Raw genomic sequence first — 20,000 nt, 5'->3', positions numbered from 1 at the left:
CTCATGCTAATGCACACGCACACATGCACTCACACACAAACACACACACAGGCTTACCAAGAGGTCTTGATGTTTTGTCACTGGAACAACTGTAGGTAACACCCCCTGAGTGACGCAGCATCCATCAATCAATCAATCAATCATGGAATTTCATGAATAAAGAGATACATTATGTAGAGCTATATATATGTACATATAAAGAAACAATGTATATTCCTACTTCATTTTCTTCTGTGTAGGTGGACTCTGTGCTATAGCGGACCTGGTAAATGTAGATGAAAGAAGAAATAAATAGCTTCTCCAGGTTCAGGACAGGCTCAATCAGCAAGAGAAGTTGAGTGTGCCACTTAAAAAGCTAACATCCTGTCCATGACGTATTGTGCCACTACTTACATATTCACAACAGGATGCAGTAGAGGCAGTGTAGAGTGACATTTGCAAAGCAAGCACACTTAACCTCACTTCCAAACTATTTTTAATCTACCCATGATGGAAGTAAGACGACACACTTTTTTATTTTAAGTGAAGCATGACCTGCTGCTTCTGAGAGACTCACCCCACTCACTGTGCTGTGTGGAGACAGTTGGGGTGACTCTGTGACCAGTTCATCCTATAAACACAGAGAAACACCAGTTATAACAACAGTCAAAGAAAGACTCACATTGACGCTTGTGTGGTGATGGGTATGTGTAATATAATAATACATTAAACAGCCTGCATGCATATACTGCACTATACTGTCAACTGTCCTCATCAGGGCTTGTCTGGAGGTGGGTGTGTGCGTGTGGGTGTCGGCCAGCTTGTCTCTGTGATGTGACACGGAGACCGATGCATGTGTCGTGTGTAGGCGAGATTCTTTGGACCTTGCGTCGGGTCAGCCACTGAAGGGCGCTAATTATGCCAGGCGCTTTTTATGTAGCAGGCTATTACAAGTACAAGGATGACTTTAACACTCTTAACAGCATGGCCCAATGTAAAAGAAAGCTCATAAAGCGCACTGTATATTTTTTTCAGGGTGCACTGTCTACTAATCTGTACATTAATAGTATAGAATTGTTTACCTCATATTCATCGGTATATTCTTCACCTTCATCCTCTTCCATATGCTCATCTTGGTCTTCCTAAAATATTTTAAATTGGAATCAGACTGTGCATTTTATATGGAGGAGATATGCAAGATTTACTAGAAAGATTATCTAGAATACATGCACTTGTTTTATTGAATCGTGCACTCATCTTTTTCAAATTTTACAGAGCACAATTCAGTAAAATGAGGGCATTGACCAGGGTCGATATACACAAAAAATATCTAGTAATGACATCTCTGGGGTACTGTATATTTGTGTGAATTGTTAACATTAAAGTTATGAAATACAATGTTATGTTACACAGCAAAACATTACACAAGCCCTGCCATCCCCTTTAAATAAAAAGCACATTTGCCAACTTACACATGCCGAGAGAAAGTGTTAAAGGTGAGCTTGAGTGATTACAGAAAATTGTATCAAAGACGATTTAATTTAGTAGTTAATTAATGGAATTACTTGCAGAATTACTGAAGTGAAAAGACATTTAACTGATAGAAATCTGACTTAAACTGTGATTTTGTAAATTATTAAGTTTAGAAGTAATTTTAGAAAAAAAATTAAGAGACTACTATATCCATAGTTTTTTTCCAGTTAACACAGGATATTAGGCTAATACAAGGTTATGTTAGTTTAAATTATGTAATTATTAGAATATTTTCTGAGAGAAAGTTAGATAAGTTAGACATGTATTTTGGGGGTTAAAATTAGTTGTTATAGGATATTCAAAAGTAATGTAGGATTCACATTCAGTGTAATCTTTTACCAAACGTTTCCTTTGCCGCTTATGTCGTCCTTTGATTCCTTTTCCCTAGTTAGAAATTCCAGGTTTTAAAGTTTTTATTAGTATCACATTTCAACAATATTACACTATTAACAGGTAAAGTGATCTCCAGTTACCTTCCTAATTGTGTAGGATACAAAAGTTTGAAATATCGAAATAAGCATACACTGTAATGCTTACCTCCCAATAAAATGTTACCTTAAACACATGCACCATATAATTTTACATTTAGAGCTTGTGATTTAACAGCTGGTTTTCATTCTATGCACATGGGACATAGCCTACCACTTTTCTATGGATAAGGGTCTGAATGTTTATCTCCTATCTCCATGTTTATTATTGGCAGCATGTCCATGCATTTCTACTGGGAACTCATGTGGAATCAGACCTTTCCTCGCTCCCTGCCTCGTTTCCTCTCTCCGGAGCTCTTCCTCAGGGAGTCCTCCTGGCTGCTCAAGATGTGCTGCAGCTCGCCTTCAGGGGGCTCGGGATCACTCTGTCAAGACCAGTGGAAATTCCTTCACTTGAACCCTCTCTAGCCCAATACAATTCTACGATAATACTCCAGATTCCTGGGAATCTGTGAGTGGTTGTTCCCACTAGCTGATCAGAATATTAACTGTAGAGTTTTGTGGTCTGGGTGCAATTTCTTGTGAAAATGGAAGAACAGCTTTTAAAATGCTCCACCACGCATTACAAGCACAGTATATCATCAATACATATCAACCAGCTAGAATGCTAGCTAGCTTATTGAGTACATGTTGTGCTGCTGTGTAATAGCATCTCTTAGCTGGTAAGATCACTAGTCTTAGATAATGTTAGATTTGAGAGTGAATTTGCTAATCTGGGAGGAACTAATATCTTTAGTATAACAACACTTTCTGAAGAGTTGATGCTCTGTTTTGTCAGTGTTGTGTCATTTCTGTAAGGTCTGTTTTGTCAGTGTTGTGTTATTTTTGTAAGGTCTTTTTCTGTGATTACCTCGTCTCCATCGTGGCCAACTTCTCCATTGGGCGTTACAGCACCCCATGATGTAGCACCCTCCTTTGTCCCATTTAAAGGATCCTTCGAGGCAAAGAGACCAATAAAAACATCAACCTGCTTTTAAATGACTAACAACAAGCTCAAACAGCTACATGATATCTGCAGTGCAGAGTTGTGCAGAGTTATACAAGCTGATAAATAAAGTCAGGCAAGACTTACGGCCATGTCTGGAGTCTGTAGGGGCCTCACTTCCTCTGCGTCCTCAGACAGCACATCACCAGAGACGTCATACTTCACTGCACTCTGGTTGATAAAAGAGAATCAGCTTTATTTAAAAAAACTAAAAAACAATCAGAATTTCAACTGCATTAAGCAAATAGTAATAATAACAAATTATTATGATTATTATTGTTTTATCTCTTATATGAAGACATTTTGTATTGTATTATCATTTTATTATTGTTGTTATTATTGTTATTTTATTATTTGTAAAGCACTTTGGGTCAACCCTGTTGTGTTAAATGTGCTATAAAAAATAAATTGACTTGTACTGTATTTGACTAAAAGAAATCTTGAAATCATGAATGTGTGGATTTAAATCATTACAACTAGCATTCTAGAACTCTGCCGACATCACCATTTGGAATCTTCTGGACATTCTAACTAGCGCAAAGTAGAACACTGAGGAAGAACACTGTATCAGTTTGACCTGGTTGCACCAGAGATAACACTGAGAGAGAGCTTTCTGCTGGCAATTCTGCACTTCATAATTGTTTGATATTGTTAAATCAGTGTTTCCTCATGCATTACTACAAAAGGACTAAAGAGGAGTCTATTCTAAACATCTTTAGACCAAATAGAAGCCTATTTGAAGATGGAGGTAAAAGGAGAGCTGAGAAGAGAATGTGGCTGCTTCATGGAAGCCATGAGAGCCATCTTCAACACCATCCGAGACCGGCTCAGACCAAGGAGAACACTACAGAGGACCAAGAATTATAGGATCTGTCGCAACTCCACAATGGCCAAGATCAAGTCGGAGAAAGAGAGAGACCTAAAGAAACATCTGTCATCTGGGCTGAACACCAGGTCGACCAAGAGAAACCACTCAGCTAACGTTAAAAAGGCTAACATGGACACTGCTGAGAAAAGGGTGCAGGAAGATGGAGCTCCTGGAGAACTCAAGGAAAGACTGCAGTCTTCTCTATGGGCTTTTCAGGTGAGGCGTAAGCCACACTGGGTGCTCCAGAGTGGGAGGGGACAAAACAGCATTGATGGCCTAAACATGGAGGACACTCAGGCTGGCGAGGATATTCGGCCTACTGAACCAGCCAGTGAGAAGGCGAATATGGAGGATACGCTGGCTGAGGAGGATCTTCAGTCTGGTGAACCAGATCTTCAGCTTGCTGAACCAGCAAGTAAGAACGCAAATAGCATAAACCTCAAACTACAAACTTATGCCCGCAGTTTAGCTTTTATGGGCATAGAATTGACCATTAATTGCTTATTGTCCACAGTTAACCTTTTTCAAACCGTTTCTAACAGGCTGGGTTGTGGCCAATGGCCAAATGTGGCGGGAAATGACAACATGCCAATCATATACGGTAAGTAATGTACTGTAATGTTTTTAGTTATTTCATTATTAGTTGGTTTTTTTTTAATGGAAATCTTCATTGAAGTTGTCTTGTAGTGCAGGACTAAGCTCAGTCCATAAACAGGAAATGGCACTTTGGTCATCTGACATTTTGTTAAAATATCCTTAAATTGCGTAAATTGACACTGACGTTGATATTGATCAAATGTGTCAATGTTGAATGTCGCTGCCTGTTTGACTCAAATGTTGTTGTTGTTGTCGTCACAGCCGGTTCTGGTTCCAGCTACCATTTCCCGGCTGAATGGGCCCTTGACAACCTGATGGAGGAGCAGAGGTCATCAGAGAACAAGGAGGGACCAGTCAGTGAGAGGGCAAACATGGAGGAGACTGAGCCTGGTGAACCAGCAAGTAAGAATGCAAATAGCATAGACTTCAAACTGCTAACTTATGTCCACAGTTGAACTTTTATGGGAATAGCATAGATAGGCCATAAACTGCTTATTTATGTCCACACACAGTTAACCTTTTTCCATTTTTTTCTAACAGGCTGGGTTGTGGCCTGTGGCCAGATGTGGCGGGAAATGACCGAGCAAGATGGGCCTGTGCTTTGCAGCAACATGCCCAAAATATACTGTGAGTAAAAAGCTTTTAGTTATTCAAGTTATTAGTTAATAGCCTAGTTATTTAGTTATTAATTATAACTACATTTTCAATGGAGATTCTGATGTAGTGTAACTGATCTTGTAGTGTAACTAGGCTCAACACATGTACAGGAAACCAGCACTTTGGTCATCTGCCATTGTTCTTAAATTGTGTTAACTGATGCTGATATTGAGAAAATAGGTTGAATGTTGCTGCATGTTTGACTCAAGTATTGTTGCTGTTGTTGTTGTTGTTGTTGTCACAGCTGGCCCTGTTACCGTGTACTCTGTGATGATGTTAGAGCTGGGCTCCTTCCTGTCACCCTTGGCCCTCCTGTTAGTGCTGAACTCGTGCAGTAGCTCCTCCATCCCATCCTGCAGCAACCTGTCAATCAATGCCTTCAGCAGGGGCAGCTGGGAAATGGAGTTTTTGTAGGTGAGCACTAACATTTTGAATGTAACAATTTGTACTCTATAGGTTATCTTGGTTATATGATGGAATGGTAGTAAAATGGTGACTAAATCTGAATCTTACCCGGATGCCATAGGATTCAAAGAGAACTTCAATGTCCTTGGAAAGTATTCAAAAGAAGCACAGTCAGTTCTGACTTCATTAAACCCACAGGGGAGATATACATATTTGTTTTGTTCTGGTAATCCCAAAATACCCGCATTTCAAGTGTTTTCCCAGGTTCTCCAGCACTTCCCTGTGTTAAGACATATAAGGTCATCAGAACATCACAAACAGAAATTATCATTCTTTTGTATCAATGTGTATTACTGAAGCTTTTTGTTAATATAAACACATGCTCAATTCTGCCATTGCACAGCGACACCTTGAGGATGTGACACTCACCTTTTCACCCTTATGGCCCTCGTCACCTCGATCGCCCTGTAAGCACAGCGGACATGCATTAGGTCTTAGAATAAGACTTAGAATCAGACTTTACTCCACATCTAATGAAAGAACAAATGACTCTCTCACCTTCATACCTGGGGGACCCTACATACAAGGGAAAGAAAGAGAAGGAGAAAATCAGAGTCAGAGAGAACAGCATTTGCACGGTGAGCACATGGTTACAGTAACCCTTCACGGACCACTGCGGGTCAGCAGCATTCAAATGAAACCACTTCATCTCTTAACACCACATGGACACATAAGGTCAAGGCCTAACTGAAATTACAGTTTGGAAGTGGCAAACTACATGCTATGCAGTGCCTCACTGCTAATGATTGATTGGTATATGAGAGTATGCTCTATCTATGCTGTAGGCCAACTCACCATCACCCCAGGAGGACCCATGGGCATGGGGAAAGCCTTCCTTATATCATCTACAGAGGCACCCTGGAGAAGACATCCAAAAGCAATCATCAACCAATACATACAAAACAATCAGCAAAGCCATTCAAACTCAACCTTCAGTAATGATACAGGGTGGATGTTAAGTGACATTATATAGCTGTTATATGGCATAGTGCATATTTACTATTACAGAGATCACTACACGTATCTCAGAGAGAAGACTGACAACACACACACAATCAGTCTGGCCACAAAGACTTCTTGATACATTTGCGTGTGTTTAAGGGCAGAGGATGTGATGGGAGAGGGCCTTACCTCGTCTGACACCTTGATGACAACCGGCGGGCCTGGAGGTCCTGGAGGCCCCGTGTCCCCTTTGCGTCCCACTGGACCCTGAGCAGTGCAGCCACAGCACAACGGTGTTAACGTGAGCAAAGGCTGGGACACGCTAACAGTATACTCATGTTAAAGGTATCCAATGCAATTCTGTTTGTTTTTTTTTTTTTTTTGCTCCTGGACCTAACAGTGACAGAGTAATTCTATTTTACACAACTGTTGTAAATACCACTCATTCCTTTCCTCTGGACACAGTGCATGTGGATTTGTTTACCAACCGGTAGAGATAATCTCCGAACAGGTGTGTCGGTGAACAAGGAAATATTATACGATTTCATACAAATAATAGGCTATTGCACAATTGGCGTACAGCAATTTGTGATTCTCTGGGTTGGGGGAGAGCGAAGTTGCAAGGCTGGTTCTCCATAGATAGGCAGGCTATGGCTGCGAAAGGTGTGCTATTCTCCCTATTACAAGTTTGTTTACCATCAAATGACTTCAAAGCTGTTATATGAAAGATCACATTTGTTTATGTTTATGTTTGTGTTTGTGTTTATCGTTTCATAGCCTTTGTCCAAAACAACATACATTACATTTTAACCAAGGACCAAACCAAACACACAAGAGAGGTAGCTCACCCCTCCATTCAGTATTCTCAGAGAAACTCCACAATGGGTTTTGTTTTTGTTTGGGGGACAGGCTGCCCCCGCTTTGTTTATTTCAAGTTTTCGGAGCCTGGGCTGCCTACGGAGACCGGCTTTTTTACAGTGTACTCACAGAATGGGCAGCTAGCAGATCGTTAGGAAATGATTGCCGAATGTGACAAAACATTTTATGGGCTTGAATCACGTATGATCACTGACTGTACCTTTAAGGTAAAAAACTTGCATAGGATGCCTTTAAACATCTTACCTCTGCACCAGGCTCACCCTTGTCACCCTACAAACACATAAAAAGTGAAACAGTAGTATTCCTTCATGCACTAGTAACCGAACACTACTTAGTTACAGATACCAATGCAGATGCATCATAACTCTGCATTATACTACATATTAACATGCAATGTACACAATAGGCAATATGAGTGTGACAAGATCAGCTAGCATGCTCGCCAACATATCTCCAAGCTGACACTACATACCTTCTTCCCATCATCCCCTCTGGCTCCCTGTTCACCCTGGAGAAAAGGATGGGGAGAGTGACTGTTGGGAAAGGATCTGATAGGATCAGAAAATCAAATGCACCAAACGAAGCATAAGGTACATGCAGTGGAGAACTCACATCTTTCCCTGCAATGCCTCGCTTGCCGTCGATGCCTGGTCTACCCTGCATTGGTAGGACATGAAGAGAGAGAGGGAAAAACAGCACAAGAGAAAAGAATGCATCAGTAACTGACTGAAGGAAGACTGATTGAATATTGAAGGTAGATGTTACAAGAAAGAATGTAATTGCAGGGTAGATAATGACTAAGCTTTACATTTACACCTCGTTATATTTACACTTATTAAGTGTCCTGGTCCATGTTTGTTCCTGGTATTTGAAGGTGAAGAAACAATAAAGCTTTCACACTCACAGGAGTCCCGGGAAGCCCGGGCATCCCAGCTATTCCGACTCGGCCGGCTTCACCTTTGTCTCCCTTCTGCTCACACAAACACATATCAAACGTAAGGGTGACCACACTCGCACTCCCACCCCGCCACAAACCCTCCCACACACACTGAACATAGTGTACAAACACACTATACATACATGTAGGCATACACCGACGAACAGACACACATACACAGCCATCGACATTCACAAAGCACACATTTAATTGCACATACATATACGTACTATGGCAGCCAGTACAGCAGTATTTTGACAGCTAAGGTCAGCTACTGTACTCTTTAATGACTAAAAATGGCTGTGCTTCAATCAGCTGTCTTTGGAAAAGCGCCGGGGATGCGCCATGAAAGAGCCTCCCCTCCAGATATGAGTAATGAGAGAGAGAGAGCAATCATCCCATATTGTGCTAACTTAACTCATTCGCTTCGCTACACACACACACGCGCACGCGCACACACACACACACACACACACACACACACACACACACACACACACACACACAAGGAAGGGAGAGTGTAGTATGAATCATCAGTGTAATGACATGCGGTAGGGCAGATGTGAGTCTTGATATGGAGGTGTGAGCATGCGAGCGAGTGAGCTCACCGGTCCAGGCTCTCCTTTCCCCCCTGCTTCGCCCTGAGGGGGGGGGGATATATCAAAAAAGTCAGGTTGGCAGTGGAATTTTTAATAGAGCCAAACTAGCTCAGGCTTTTTGCCTTCTTATTCACATATTCATGCAGCACCTGGAGCAAAAAACATCAAGATCCTAACACTCTTCGTCAATAACATTCATTTACATAGTTTTTTGTTCCATCTGTGCATGTGAGCGTGCATGCGTGTATGTGTGTGTGTGTGTGTGTGTGTGTGTGTGTGCTGTATGTGTGTGTGCGTGTGCTAAAAAGACTGCACCTTGGATCCTGGTGTGCCTGGTAGCCCATCCAGTCCATCACTCCCAGTGCCGGACCCGCCCTGTGAAGAGGGCACACTTGCATTTTAAAGGCCACCATGGACCTGATATTGGATCTCAAGCCCCAACGAATGTTATCACATTCAACATTAATCCTATCAATGGGACACCATACACGTACCAGTGATTTGCCAGGGGGTCCAGGCTTTCCTTCAGGGCCCTGTGGAGATGGAGAAACAGATGATGAAAGAGGGAGCAAATGCTGGTGAGGAGATTGACAGAGAGAGACAGAGGGTGTGAATGGCACACAGAACAGGCCAGAGAGTCAATTAAACAGAATAGAGAGGCAGAGACAGACACTTGCCATTGGTCCAAGATGACCCCTCGGGCCCGGTAGACCTGGATCTCCAGGCTCTCCCTGTTAAAACACACCCAAACAGAGATAGAGAGATAGAGATTAGATATCATGCATGACAATGCAATGCTGTAATTCTGTAATTCTTGATGCATTACTGGTGTCACCTTGATAACTCTGGCCAGGACGTTGTCGTTAGATGAGGTCAACTGCGGTGTAAAAAACATTATCAACACTTTCATCCTGTCATATCCTCATGTTAACACTTTCATCCTGTCATATCAACTTGTTACCACATGCAAAGTAGTTCATCTACTTAACTCACATGAGTTATTCCAGGTGGTCCCGGCTTCCCCTGTGGAGCGTGACGAAACGAAACACCAATAAAGAATAAAATCAAACATGATATACTCCCACTTGCAAGTTAAATAAACCAACCTTCATATCTATTTCTAACCCTGTATCGCATATTAAGTCAATCTTTAAGCTCTGAATGACTCACTTATTGTTTTCATTATAACTAATAAAACTACTGGAAATATGAAGGGTGAAAACTATAATAGACACAATGTAACGTCTATGAGATTGCTGCAGGTTAAAAGTAGAGAGAATGAAGCGTACCGGCTCTCCTCGTTCACCTTTGGGTCCCTCTGGGCCCTGAAACACATCAATACTCAATGACCACAAACTTACACATTTACAGCAGTATGATGGGAAAGTGATGGATGATCCGTGCAGCTGCGCTTGCTGTGCAGCTAGACTACATTCACTTCATTAATTTGTGTAGGCACAGAGTGAGTGTCCTTGAATCGATGCACAGTGTGTGTGCTGTGGTGAAGGGGGTTGTGTTAAGGCCAGATATTCATTTCTCACCGGCAGGCCGATCTTCCCCAACTCGCCCTTCTCTCCCAGATCTCCTGGCCGCCCGGGCAGACCTAGTGGGCCCTACATCAAAGGAGATGAGAACAGGAGAACAGGAGAACCGGAGAACATGAGAACAGGAGAACAGGAGAACCGGAGAACAGGAGAACAGGAGAACATGAGAACCAGAGAACAGGAGAACATGAGAACAGGAGAGAGAACATGAGAACAGGAACAGAGCAGCAGGGTTATCGGATGGATATCAGGATGAGCTCATGCTACCGCCTGTCCTCACAGCAATGGAGGACAAGAGTGGACAAAGGACAGAGTGGACAAAGTGACTCTGCTCATGTAACACAACCAATGATGACCACAAACAACATCCCTGTAGCATAATTAATGCTATTGCATGACGAACATATTGCATAACCCCCCTCCATGCCACAGCCGAACTGTGGCCACACTTATACATTTTCTTTAAATAGTTAAATATATAGATATATAGACTTTACTTTATTTCTGCATTGTTGCACTTACTCATTTGCACTATCACCATGACCACTATCACCATTGCACTACCACCATGACACTCATTCACACAGAGCACCTTAGAGCACCTTACCATACCTTACTATGCACAGAGAATCACAGGCTCAGTCCCTCCCTCAGTCATTGCAAGCGCCTCTGATTGATTAATCACCACTATGTGGATACTGTTTTTAGAATTGATTTAGATTATGTGTTAGTTAGTATAATTTGTATTTTAGTATATTTAGCATATTCTTTATCTTCTACTGTCCTTATTGCTTAGTTGTGTTTTTATATTATATACTTTAATTACTCTTTCTGCTGTTAAAGAATGTGTTTGTGTTGTCTGTATGCTGCTGAGACCTTGAATTTCCCCTGGGGATCAATAAAGTATCTTTCTATCTATCTATCTATCTATCTATCTATCTATCTATCTATCTGTATTCTTCCCAAACATGGGCGAACATCTGTTCTGGGATTCATTTGAGGCCCTGAGTATCTTGGCATCTTTCCAGACCAACTAGACTAAGGTAACAAAGTACACAGCAAAGCAAAGCTAAACAGCAGTAGGGAGTGTGGCTTGGAGCCTGACTGGGTTGTCTGGGATGCTCACATTATCCTGTCTGGAGCCTTGTTTGTTTCAGAAGCCCTGCGCGCTCTGTCTGCTCATTCCTATAATGTACACATCCACACTCTGTGAGAACATTTCCTAGAGTAGAGGAGGATCTCCTTACCCTGATGCCCCTTTCTCCCGGCTCGCCCGGAACCCCTAGGTCACCCTGCAGGAGGAGGCATCGGTCAGACACAATCACATCAAGATAATTAGGCCAGCTCTGCTCACTCACACAACACACTCTGGAGGTTACACACGTTGTTGGAAGTAAACCAAGCAGAGCAGAGATAGGGCTCACTCATTCTTCTATAGTGTGTGGGTGCTGCAACAGGTTGGGGGAGTTTAAAGAGATTAGAGGATAAAGATCATTTGCTCTGATATATATACATTTAAAATCTCCTTTTAATAACAGGTTCATTATTTGGCATTGTTCCAAGGGAAACAAACCCCAGGTGATTATTTTCTTTTCCATCCCTATTGCCAAATGTAAACATTTTCATTTCATGACCTTATAAAAGTTTGTTGTTTAAATGTTCACTTTCATGTGAAGACATCCTGTGTATTTGTGCTTGTGTATCTGAAAGAGTGCATGCATGTAACAAAGAGACGATATGTGAGTTTAGTTAGTCCTAGTGTTCAGTTAGTGTGTGTGTGTGTGTGTGTGTGTGTGTATGTGTGTGTATGTGTGTGTCTCTGTGTGTGTCTCCGTGTGTGTGTCCATCCAGGTCTATAATTCAACTTACCTTAAGTCCCATATCCCCTTTAGGTCCTGATTCACCCTAAAATGTCAAAGAAACAGAATTTATGTAGACAAGCCATAGCGCCCTTCAGCTTGTCTCATATTTACTTGATTATTTCTTCTCTCTCACACAGGCAGGGAGGAGTACCACAGTAGCAGCCCCTTCGGATCTTACTTACATCTTTACCTCTTAGTCCAGGGGCTCCTGGGTTGCCTGGGAATCCAATGGTGCCTTTCTCCCCCTTAGAGCCATCATTGCCCTGGGACAGAAAGGTCAGGCTTCCTCTCAGGAGGTAGTAACAACCACACGGCTACAACAAAAACCAAGAGTGTAGAACCATGAGGAACGTAGACTCACTTACCTTGATTCCTGGTTTCCCTGACAGTCCAACATTACCCTGAGAAAACCAATGGTGCATAAGAACATTATTTATTTAGGGCAAAGAGGTTCTCATCATCATTTTATCAGTATCTGAGAAAAAAAGCCCCGTTCCCTCCAGAGTCCAACAGCATATACCCTCTCTCCAGTGTCCCCTTTCGGACCAGGCTGTCCTGGGATACCAAAGCCAGGGCCACCCTGCAGAGACCCACAAGCAAAACGATACTCAGTAAAGACCAACAACAAACTCCAGAACACATCATAGTATTAGTCCATGTCTGACATGACGCAATGGACTGACCAATCAACGAAAACCTGTGGCTATCCAGACTCTGTTCATTGTTGTATTGTGGTACTATTAGAGTGGTCAGACGTCTGAAAATCTAATCTAGTGAAATACCTACGCACCTTCACTCCTTTGTCACCTTGCTCTCCCTTTATGCCCTGTGGTCCAGCAGGCCCTACAGGTCCAAGGTCGCCCTGTCAGAGCACACAGGACATGCATTTAACACCATGACACCATCACATCACATCACAACGGAAGCACTGAAGTGCATGACATACAGGAAGACTGTGATTATAACACATACATGTTGTTCTTAGTACAATCCACAGGGCTAATTCCACAGTAGACTCCAATTGCTTCCAAATACATGCTAGATGTTGCTTTCCATTGTTCACAAAGAAAACATGTGGTTGTGCATATAATTAAGCGAAAGAGTGAATTTTACAATTGATTACACTCTCCTACAAGTGAATTTCACTCTACACAGAAAGTTACAGGAGTAGTGACATTGAATACCTTACCCGTACTCCCTTTTTCCCAGGGGGTCCAAGAACCTGTTTAAGGATGACATTAATGTAGACATATTAATATATATACTGACATATAAAAGCAATATAACTGTATCACACTGTCCAAAAATAACCCTCATTTTATGTCTTACCCCTTTAGCTGGGTCGCCTGGGGCTCCTTGTTGTCCCTTTAAAAGGAAACAATGGCATCTTAAATAAGACATGCAGAACTACATAGCCAGCAAGACAAAATATAGCCAGATGCAAACCTACCTCTACCTACCTCTGTAGTCATTATTGACCAAGCATTTGTAGCATCTACAAAAACCACTCCGCCTTACCTCATCACCTTTAGGTCCAACAAGTCCTTGCAAGCCCTACATGAGGACAGACATTATTTCACAATATATGAGCAAAAATATAAATATGACATAGAATAGAATGATCATTCACTAATACTTCATTGCATAAGGACAGTAAATGATGGGCTTATATCTGCATGGAGAAATTACAGGATATTTTATTTCAGTTAATCAAAGACGTGATCACCACTCCAGATGTTTAGTTTGTTTCATTCACACCTGAGATCTGCATCAGCTTAATTTAGCTGCAGTTTGTTCATTCTAAGCACCCAGTCAAGCACCCAATCAATGCCTCTTAGTCCACCTCTGACACCTTATTTCAGAACTCAGTGGGTCAAGACAGTGTTAATGATCACACTAACTAACCAAGACACACTCTTTCTCCAACCCCTCATGAAGCCTTTTTAAATGATCGCACACGCAGTGGGAAACCTAAGAGTAATCTACAGCGGGTACTTAACTGACCACAGTTGAGCCATCACATCTTTATAATCCTAACACCAAGTGAATAGTGGACTTTAAACTTTAGATTCATTCTAATGCATTCAGGCTTAGAGTCCGTCTAGGTGAGTGTTTTTTTTTTCCACTTTGAGGAGGTTTAAAAAGAGCGTTAAAAAAACACAGTTTAATTAATGAGGATCCAGAGAGGCAGGTATTAGCCTCAACCTGGGGCTAAAATCCATGGCTGGTCGGTGGTGAGGGGCAGAGGCGGCCGCCTCTGCACTAATCACAGGCCTTAATTTCCCCAGGGACGCACCCACCCACTGTCCATATTAATAACCCACAGGTTTAATCACACATCTATGAAAAGCAAGACAGAAAGTTGAAGGGCTACTGAAATAAGTGTGTGAATATGAGTAAGTGCTTGTGTGAGTGCATGAGTGGAAGGGTGCATGTGAGATGAGATGAGATGAGAGAGAGAGAGAGAGAGAGAAATGAAGATGAAATGTAGTTCTTCGATGTATACTTTGTTAAGCTGAATGGAGATCACTGGCCATTTTGTTGTGGGGTGCGGTAGACTGGGTTATGTCTGTGAGACATGAATTGCTACTAACCTGAATGCCGTGAGGTCCAGTAGGCCCGATCTCCCCTCGTGCACCCTGGAGAGACAAAACATGGTGTTCAGAGAAACCCCTCATGGGCATGGTAAACAAGCAGACTCATCTCAATAAGGCACAGTGCTCAGTGCAATAAGATGCCTGCAAACTGTAAGCAATACTATACCAGACCATAATACTATCCAATCACTATGCTCTGCCATCACTAGAGAAGAGTTCTCTTTGCATTTCTCTAGTCTTATCAAAACTACTGATTCATTTGTACTGTACGCTGAGATTTTTTCCAATAATTATCTGTCTACTGGAGTATTTCATATGCAGATGTGGCTTCTGCTAAGCACTTTTGATGAGTCACTGTCCTTCAATTCTGATAACAATGCACACCGCTGGCTATTGTACACAACTAAATGGGGAATTTGTGTTGAGAGACACTCAAGCCCAGAAAACATAACACTGGTCACTGGTGACCCACACTACTTTGCTCTGCTGTGGGGGAAAAAAACATCTCTTCTTCACAAGATTTAATCTTTATTCTTTTTTCTTCTTCTCTCTCTCCCACAACTCAGAGTTATCTTTACTCCAAAGGGCCTGGCTCCGCCAGCCAATCAATTCCCACTGTTCTCTGACGCATCCTCTGCTTCCCATCAATTCCCTTCGTAGCGCACTAATGATGCAGACAGCGGACAGCCACACTGGAGAGACCAGAACCGCGCAGAACAACAGAAGGCCTGGAGCTGGAGGGTATGGATCTGTGGCTAATTATAACCATCTCTCCACACCCACGGTGGACAGACCAGCACCATCAAATGGCATGGAAAGAAATGGATTCCTCTCTTTTATGGTTGATTTCTATACACATACAGGCCTTTCAATGCCTATAGAAATTGCATGTGTGCTGAAAGGAAAGGGTGTGAGCAGATATGTGATTATGCCGAGGCACGTGGGATTATCTCACCTTCTCCCCCTGGTCTCCTTTCAGGCCCCTCTTCCCCTGTTTGTGGAGGGAAAATCACACATGACTCTAAAGACACTAGGAACTAGGAACTAGGAGAGGAGCAAGATGAACTCAAATATCTACAATAGAAACATTATTAAGCTATTACCGGCATATTAGTTCTCCATCCAAATCGTAATAGATGACTTTAATATGATGACTTTTGATGATGATGATGACTTTTATACAGGTCACACAAGCACAAGTTTAAACTTCATGTAATTGTTAAGACTATATAAATATACAACACAACTACCTCTATTTTTTTTATTTATATGTCCTATATTTCTATTTTGATACATACATGTTCTATATTTCCGTCTTGCACTTTAATTTAATGTTTATTGTCTATGGCTATGTCTATAGTATGTCTATGTCTGTATTTAAAGCATGTCTATGTCTGCATGGGAAAGTAAGAAACGAAATTTCAATTCTTTGTATGACCAGTGCATGTAAAGAAATTGACAATAAAAGCCGACTTGACTTGACTTAATAGCAAACAATTAGATGTTTAACCTAAAGGGTAGAAAGTGAGTATTTTATAAAGAAAAATAATTTCAATAGTTAAAACATACCCGGGGACCAACGATTCCCTGGATCCCCTGATTTCCGGGCTCACCCTTGGAATAGCATGACAGATAGGGCAGTGAGCACACGAACACAACAAGCACTTTCTGAACAAAAGCACAGCCTGTAAGCCATCTACAATCAACTTACCTTTGCGCCTACAGGACCAGATCGACCAATTTCTCCCTAAGAGAAGACATGGTTCATCATTTCAGAAGTGGAAGTGCTCGGAATTTCAATTGGGTTCATTTTTATTACTGTAGCTCTATCCAATTATTGAAATTTAAAGCATGGATACCTCACTGCAATAAGGTGTACTGCACCTACCTTCTCCCCTTGAGTTCCCTTTGGTCCCTGCACACCCTGAGTCCCAATGCCCTCTTCTCCCTATAGGAAAACCATGACCATCCATTATCATGATCCCTCACTGATGCTATTTCATTGCTAACTCAGTGTGGTTACTGCATGGATCACCTTTTCTCCTTTTTGTCCAGAAAGTCCCGGGATTCCAGCAACACCAATCGGACCAGGTAGACCAGTCTGACCCTTAGTGGGAAGCAAAATGGAAAGGATATAAGAAGAAAATGCTAAATGTAAACAATCAATTGAAATTCTGATATTATCCATACATTTCTTTGAGCAAAAGCACCATTTCCTCAGTATGTTACATTCCATACATCTGGGTAGCAGGTTAAGCACAGTGCTATCCCGGTGATGTAAGGTTTAATGCTAGAGTGTCCTAATAAGACTGCTTACTTTAGAACCAGGCTCTCCCTGGTCTCCTTTAGGACCAGCTTTCCCCCGCAGTCCCTGACAAGGACACAAAGTGTCTTAATTACATGTGAGAGTTTTTATAAAGGCAAAACAGAGACATCCGTATTCAGATAGATACTTTATTGATCACTAGGGGAAATTCAAGGTCACAGTAGCATACAGACAACATACACACACACATTCACTAACAGCAGAAAAAGTAATTAAAAGTATATAATATAAAAAACACAACTAAGCAATACGGACTGTAGAAGATAAAGAATATACTAAATATACTAAAATACAAATTATACTAAATAAAACTTAATCTAAATCAATTCTAAAAAACAGTATCCACATAGTGGGTAATTAATCAATCAGGTGAATCAGGTTATAAAGATAAAGAGAACAACAGCACTATATACAGTATTACCTTAAGACCTGCCACTCCTGCATCCCCCTGAAACAGCCACAAAGAAAGCATATGAACACACGTCCCAGACACAGCAGCTCAGATCTGCACATTAGATGCACAGTGCTGATACACTGATATCTCTCCCTTACTTTGACTGAAGCTCCTGGAGTCCCGGGAGGACCGGGCTGGCCGGGGAGGCCTGGAGGCCCTGACACCCCCGGTACCCCTGGAGGACCCTGGGGACCCTGTGAGAGACAGAAGGCAATGTTTCACCAGACCCAAACAGGTAAACAGTAGACAATAAGTATGATGCTCGAATAAAATAGCTTATTTTAACTCTTAAACCAACACTTGAGTATTCATTTTTTTCATTATTATTTAAAATAGCTGACAGTGGTTTTATTTAAGTTAGTGACAGGATTAAAGGCCTGCCTGGCGCCTGAACAAAACACTATCTGGGGTTGCCACCGTTACAATGTAATCCCTTGCAATATAGTTGATAATGTAAGTCACTTTGGACAACAGTGTCTGCTAAATGAATAAATGTAATTATACATTATTATCACAACTGAGATACTTTAATTGAGAACATCAATTACATGGCGTAGTACGTTTAAAACTAATACTACTAGTTGGTAAGAAATCAGAGTTCATACTCTGGCAAGAAGCTGAAACTTAGGTATTTCTCCAAATATCCTTTCACTTTCATCACAACTGCTGTCTGGACAGCTCAGAATCTGTATTCTATGTCAAAAGGTGAGTCAAAGAACATTTGGAGTGTTCACGTATATCTTATCCATTCATCTATACAGTACGGTACGTCTATAGGAAGTATAAGCTACTTGCAGAGGATCCAGGTTCTCCTTTACGTCCGGGCACCACGTCCATGTTCCCGACCACGTATCCCGGCTCTCCCTGTTGAAAAAAAAATGACACCGCCCTGTAACATCAAGCCGTTAAGTCACATGACAATTCCAAACAAACGAGCGATGTGGACGCACGGGTCAAGCACAGGGCATCCATCACCTCCGCCATGTAATTGAATACACAACACGTGTAGGCATGAATAATGATACAGCTGGCTGAACTCACCCTTTCTCCTCTCTGGCCCTTCTGTCCTCCTATACCAGGAGGTCCCTACGAGGTGAACACACACACACACACACACACACACACACACACACACACACACACACACACACACACACACACACACACACACACACACACACACACACATTAGTGTTAACTGAATGAACGAGTGAGTGAAAGAATTAATGGCTAATTATGGCACAGTGTCTTGGCTTAATGCACTGCTAGATGAAGTGTGTAGGCCATGCATAATTAACCTGCAATCAGAGCTCTGCGTGCATGGTAAATGGGCATGTGTACAGTAACATATCACACTAAACATATGGGAGTAATAGCAGAGTGCGGGCATCTCATTCATTTAAATGGGGATGTGTAACATAATACGTGAGTGTGTGTGAGTGAATTGAAATGGGGACACTATAGTGAACAGGATGAGTCCTCACAATGTCCCCGGGGGCTCCAGCTGGACCCTGAAACAGACAGAGAAATACAGACATGAATTTCACTCTGAAGTGTAGAGGTGTACACACATCTATATAAATTTTACAGGTGCTGGATATTGGGAATACTACGTAGAACACAAGAAGAGATATCCGCACACTGCGTGTGTGTGTGTGTGTATCTAAAGCTCCCAGTTTAATGGTGGATGATGATACACAACGTTTCGACCACTCAGCAATTTTACAAGTAGCTAGATGCTCAATGCAATTTGGTGGAATAGAAGTCTGATTCAGTGTGTCAATGTAATGAGCCAAAAGTTTGTAAATAAATAAATCCATGAAAAGGTGTGAACACATTGACTGCGCAGACAGGTGCTTCTGTATGTAGGTCAGTGTTTTACCCTCTGTCCAGCCGAACCAGGTGGTCCAGTCCTTCCAGGTCGTCCCGGCAACCCGGGAACACCATCTGTTCCAGGAGGTCCCTGCCCAAAAATGTTCAGACTCAGCAAAACGCACGGACCAACGGAAAAGATAGACAAATATGCCAACAAATCCAGTCCAGTCAGTCTTCTGAGCCACATCTCTTGAGCCTTATAGACCCTTTCAACAATAAAAACAAAAACAATGCTTGAACATTCTATTTGGGCCCCAATCTACTTCCTCTGCATTAAAGGTGCGATTTGTAGGATTGTTACCGAACGTTCTGTAGGCCAAAATCAAAACACTGGTGAACGTTCTCAAGACTACCAGACGCGAGCCTCTTCTGGGTTGCCAGATGTAATGAAGACTCAGCTAACATTAGTTGAC

General features: G+C 41.9%; 1 protein-coding gene across 2 annotated transcripts in view; it reads right to left on the bottom strand.

Annotated features, from left to right (window-relative positions):
• The window catches only part of col7a1l (collagen type VII alpha 1-like), a 49,520-nt gene that overhangs the window by 4,102 nt on the left and 25,418 nt on the right, over positions 1–20,000 (bottom strand). For both annotated transcript variants that reach the window (XM_048267249.1, XM_048267250.1), the window contains exons 29-77: positions 19,595–19,675; positions 19,197–19,223; positions 18,754–18,798; positions 18,508–18,576; positions 17,811–17,906; positions 17,680–17,706; positions 17,250–17,303; positions 16,968–17,039; positions 16,821–16,880; positions 16,644–16,679; positions 16,502–16,546; positions 15,888–15,923; positions 14,930–14,974; positions 13,854–13,889; positions 13,665–13,700; positions 13,525–13,557; positions 13,126–13,197; positions 12,856–12,915; positions 12,701–12,736; positions 12,518–12,598; positions 12,343–12,378; positions 11,721–11,765; positions 10,471–10,542; positions 10,219–10,254; positions 9,923–9,952; positions 9,765–9,806; positions 9,607–9,660; positions 9,424–9,462; positions 9,245–9,304; positions 8,939–8,971; positions 8,298–8,363; positions 8,006–8,050; positions 7,866–7,901; positions 7,637–7,663; positions 6,704–6,781; positions 6,368–6,430; positions 6,071–6,088; positions 5,942–5,977; positions 5,754–5,792; positions 5,621–5,656; positions 5,365–5,499; positions 3,073–3,156; positions 2,851–2,934; positions 2,258–2,365; positions 1,852–1,896; positions 1,062–1,121; positions 557–610; positions 221–262; positions 58–105 (exon numbers count right to left, since the gene is read on the bottom strand). In XM_048267249.1, coding sequence (XP_048123206.1) covers positions 58–105; positions 221–262; positions 557–610; positions 1,062–1,121; positions 1,852–1,896; positions 2,258–2,365; positions 2,851–2,934; positions 3,073–3,156; positions 5,365–5,499; positions 5,621–5,656; positions 5,754–5,792; positions 5,942–5,977; positions 6,071–6,088; positions 6,368–6,430; positions 6,704–6,781; positions 7,637–7,663; positions 7,866–7,901; positions 8,006–8,050; positions 8,298–8,363; positions 8,939–8,971; positions 9,245–9,304; positions 9,424–9,462; positions 9,607–9,660; positions 9,765–9,806; positions 9,923–9,952; positions 10,219–10,254; positions 10,471–10,542; positions 11,721–11,765; positions 12,343–12,378; positions 12,518–12,598; positions 12,701–12,736; positions 12,856–12,915; positions 13,126–13,197; positions 13,525–13,557; positions 13,665–13,700; positions 13,854–13,889; positions 14,930–14,974; positions 15,888–15,923; positions 16,502–16,546; positions 16,644–16,679; positions 16,821–16,880; positions 16,968–17,039; positions 17,250–17,303; positions 17,680–17,706; positions 17,811–17,906; positions 18,508–18,576; positions 18,754–18,798; positions 19,197–19,223; positions 19,595–19,675 — 2,598 coding nt within the window. The remainder of the gene's footprint in view (positions 1–57; positions 106–220; positions 263–556; positions 611–1,061; positions 1,122–1,851; positions 1,897–2,257; positions 2,366–2,850; positions 2,935–3,072; positions 3,157–5,364; positions 5,500–5,620; positions 5,657–5,753; positions 5,793–5,941; positions 5,978–6,070; positions 6,089–6,367; positions 6,431–6,703; positions 6,782–7,636; positions 7,664–7,865; positions 7,902–8,005; positions 8,051–8,297; positions 8,364–8,938; positions 8,972–9,244; positions 9,305–9,423; positions 9,463–9,606; positions 9,661–9,764; positions 9,807–9,922; positions 9,953–10,218; positions 10,255–10,470; positions 10,543–11,720; positions 11,766–12,342; positions 12,379–12,517; positions 12,599–12,700; positions 12,737–12,855; positions 12,916–13,125; positions 13,198–13,524; positions 13,558–13,664; positions 13,701–13,853; positions 13,890–14,929; positions 14,975–15,887; positions 15,924–16,501; positions 16,547–16,643; positions 16,680–16,820; positions 16,881–16,967; positions 17,040–17,249; positions 17,304–17,679; positions 17,707–17,810; positions 17,907–18,507; positions 18,577–18,753; positions 18,799–19,196; positions 19,224–19,594; positions 19,676–20,000) is intronic.

This window comes from Alosa alosa, chromosome 17 (genome assembly GCF_017589495.1).
Source record: "Alosa alosa isolate M-15738 ecotype Scorff River chromosome 17, AALO_Geno_1.1, whole genome shotgun sequence".
NCBI lineage: Eukaryota > Metazoa > Chordata > Actinopteri > Clupeiformes > Clupeidae > Alosa > Alosa alosa.
This window is presented reverse-complemented; position numbering and strand designations above follow the sequence as displayed.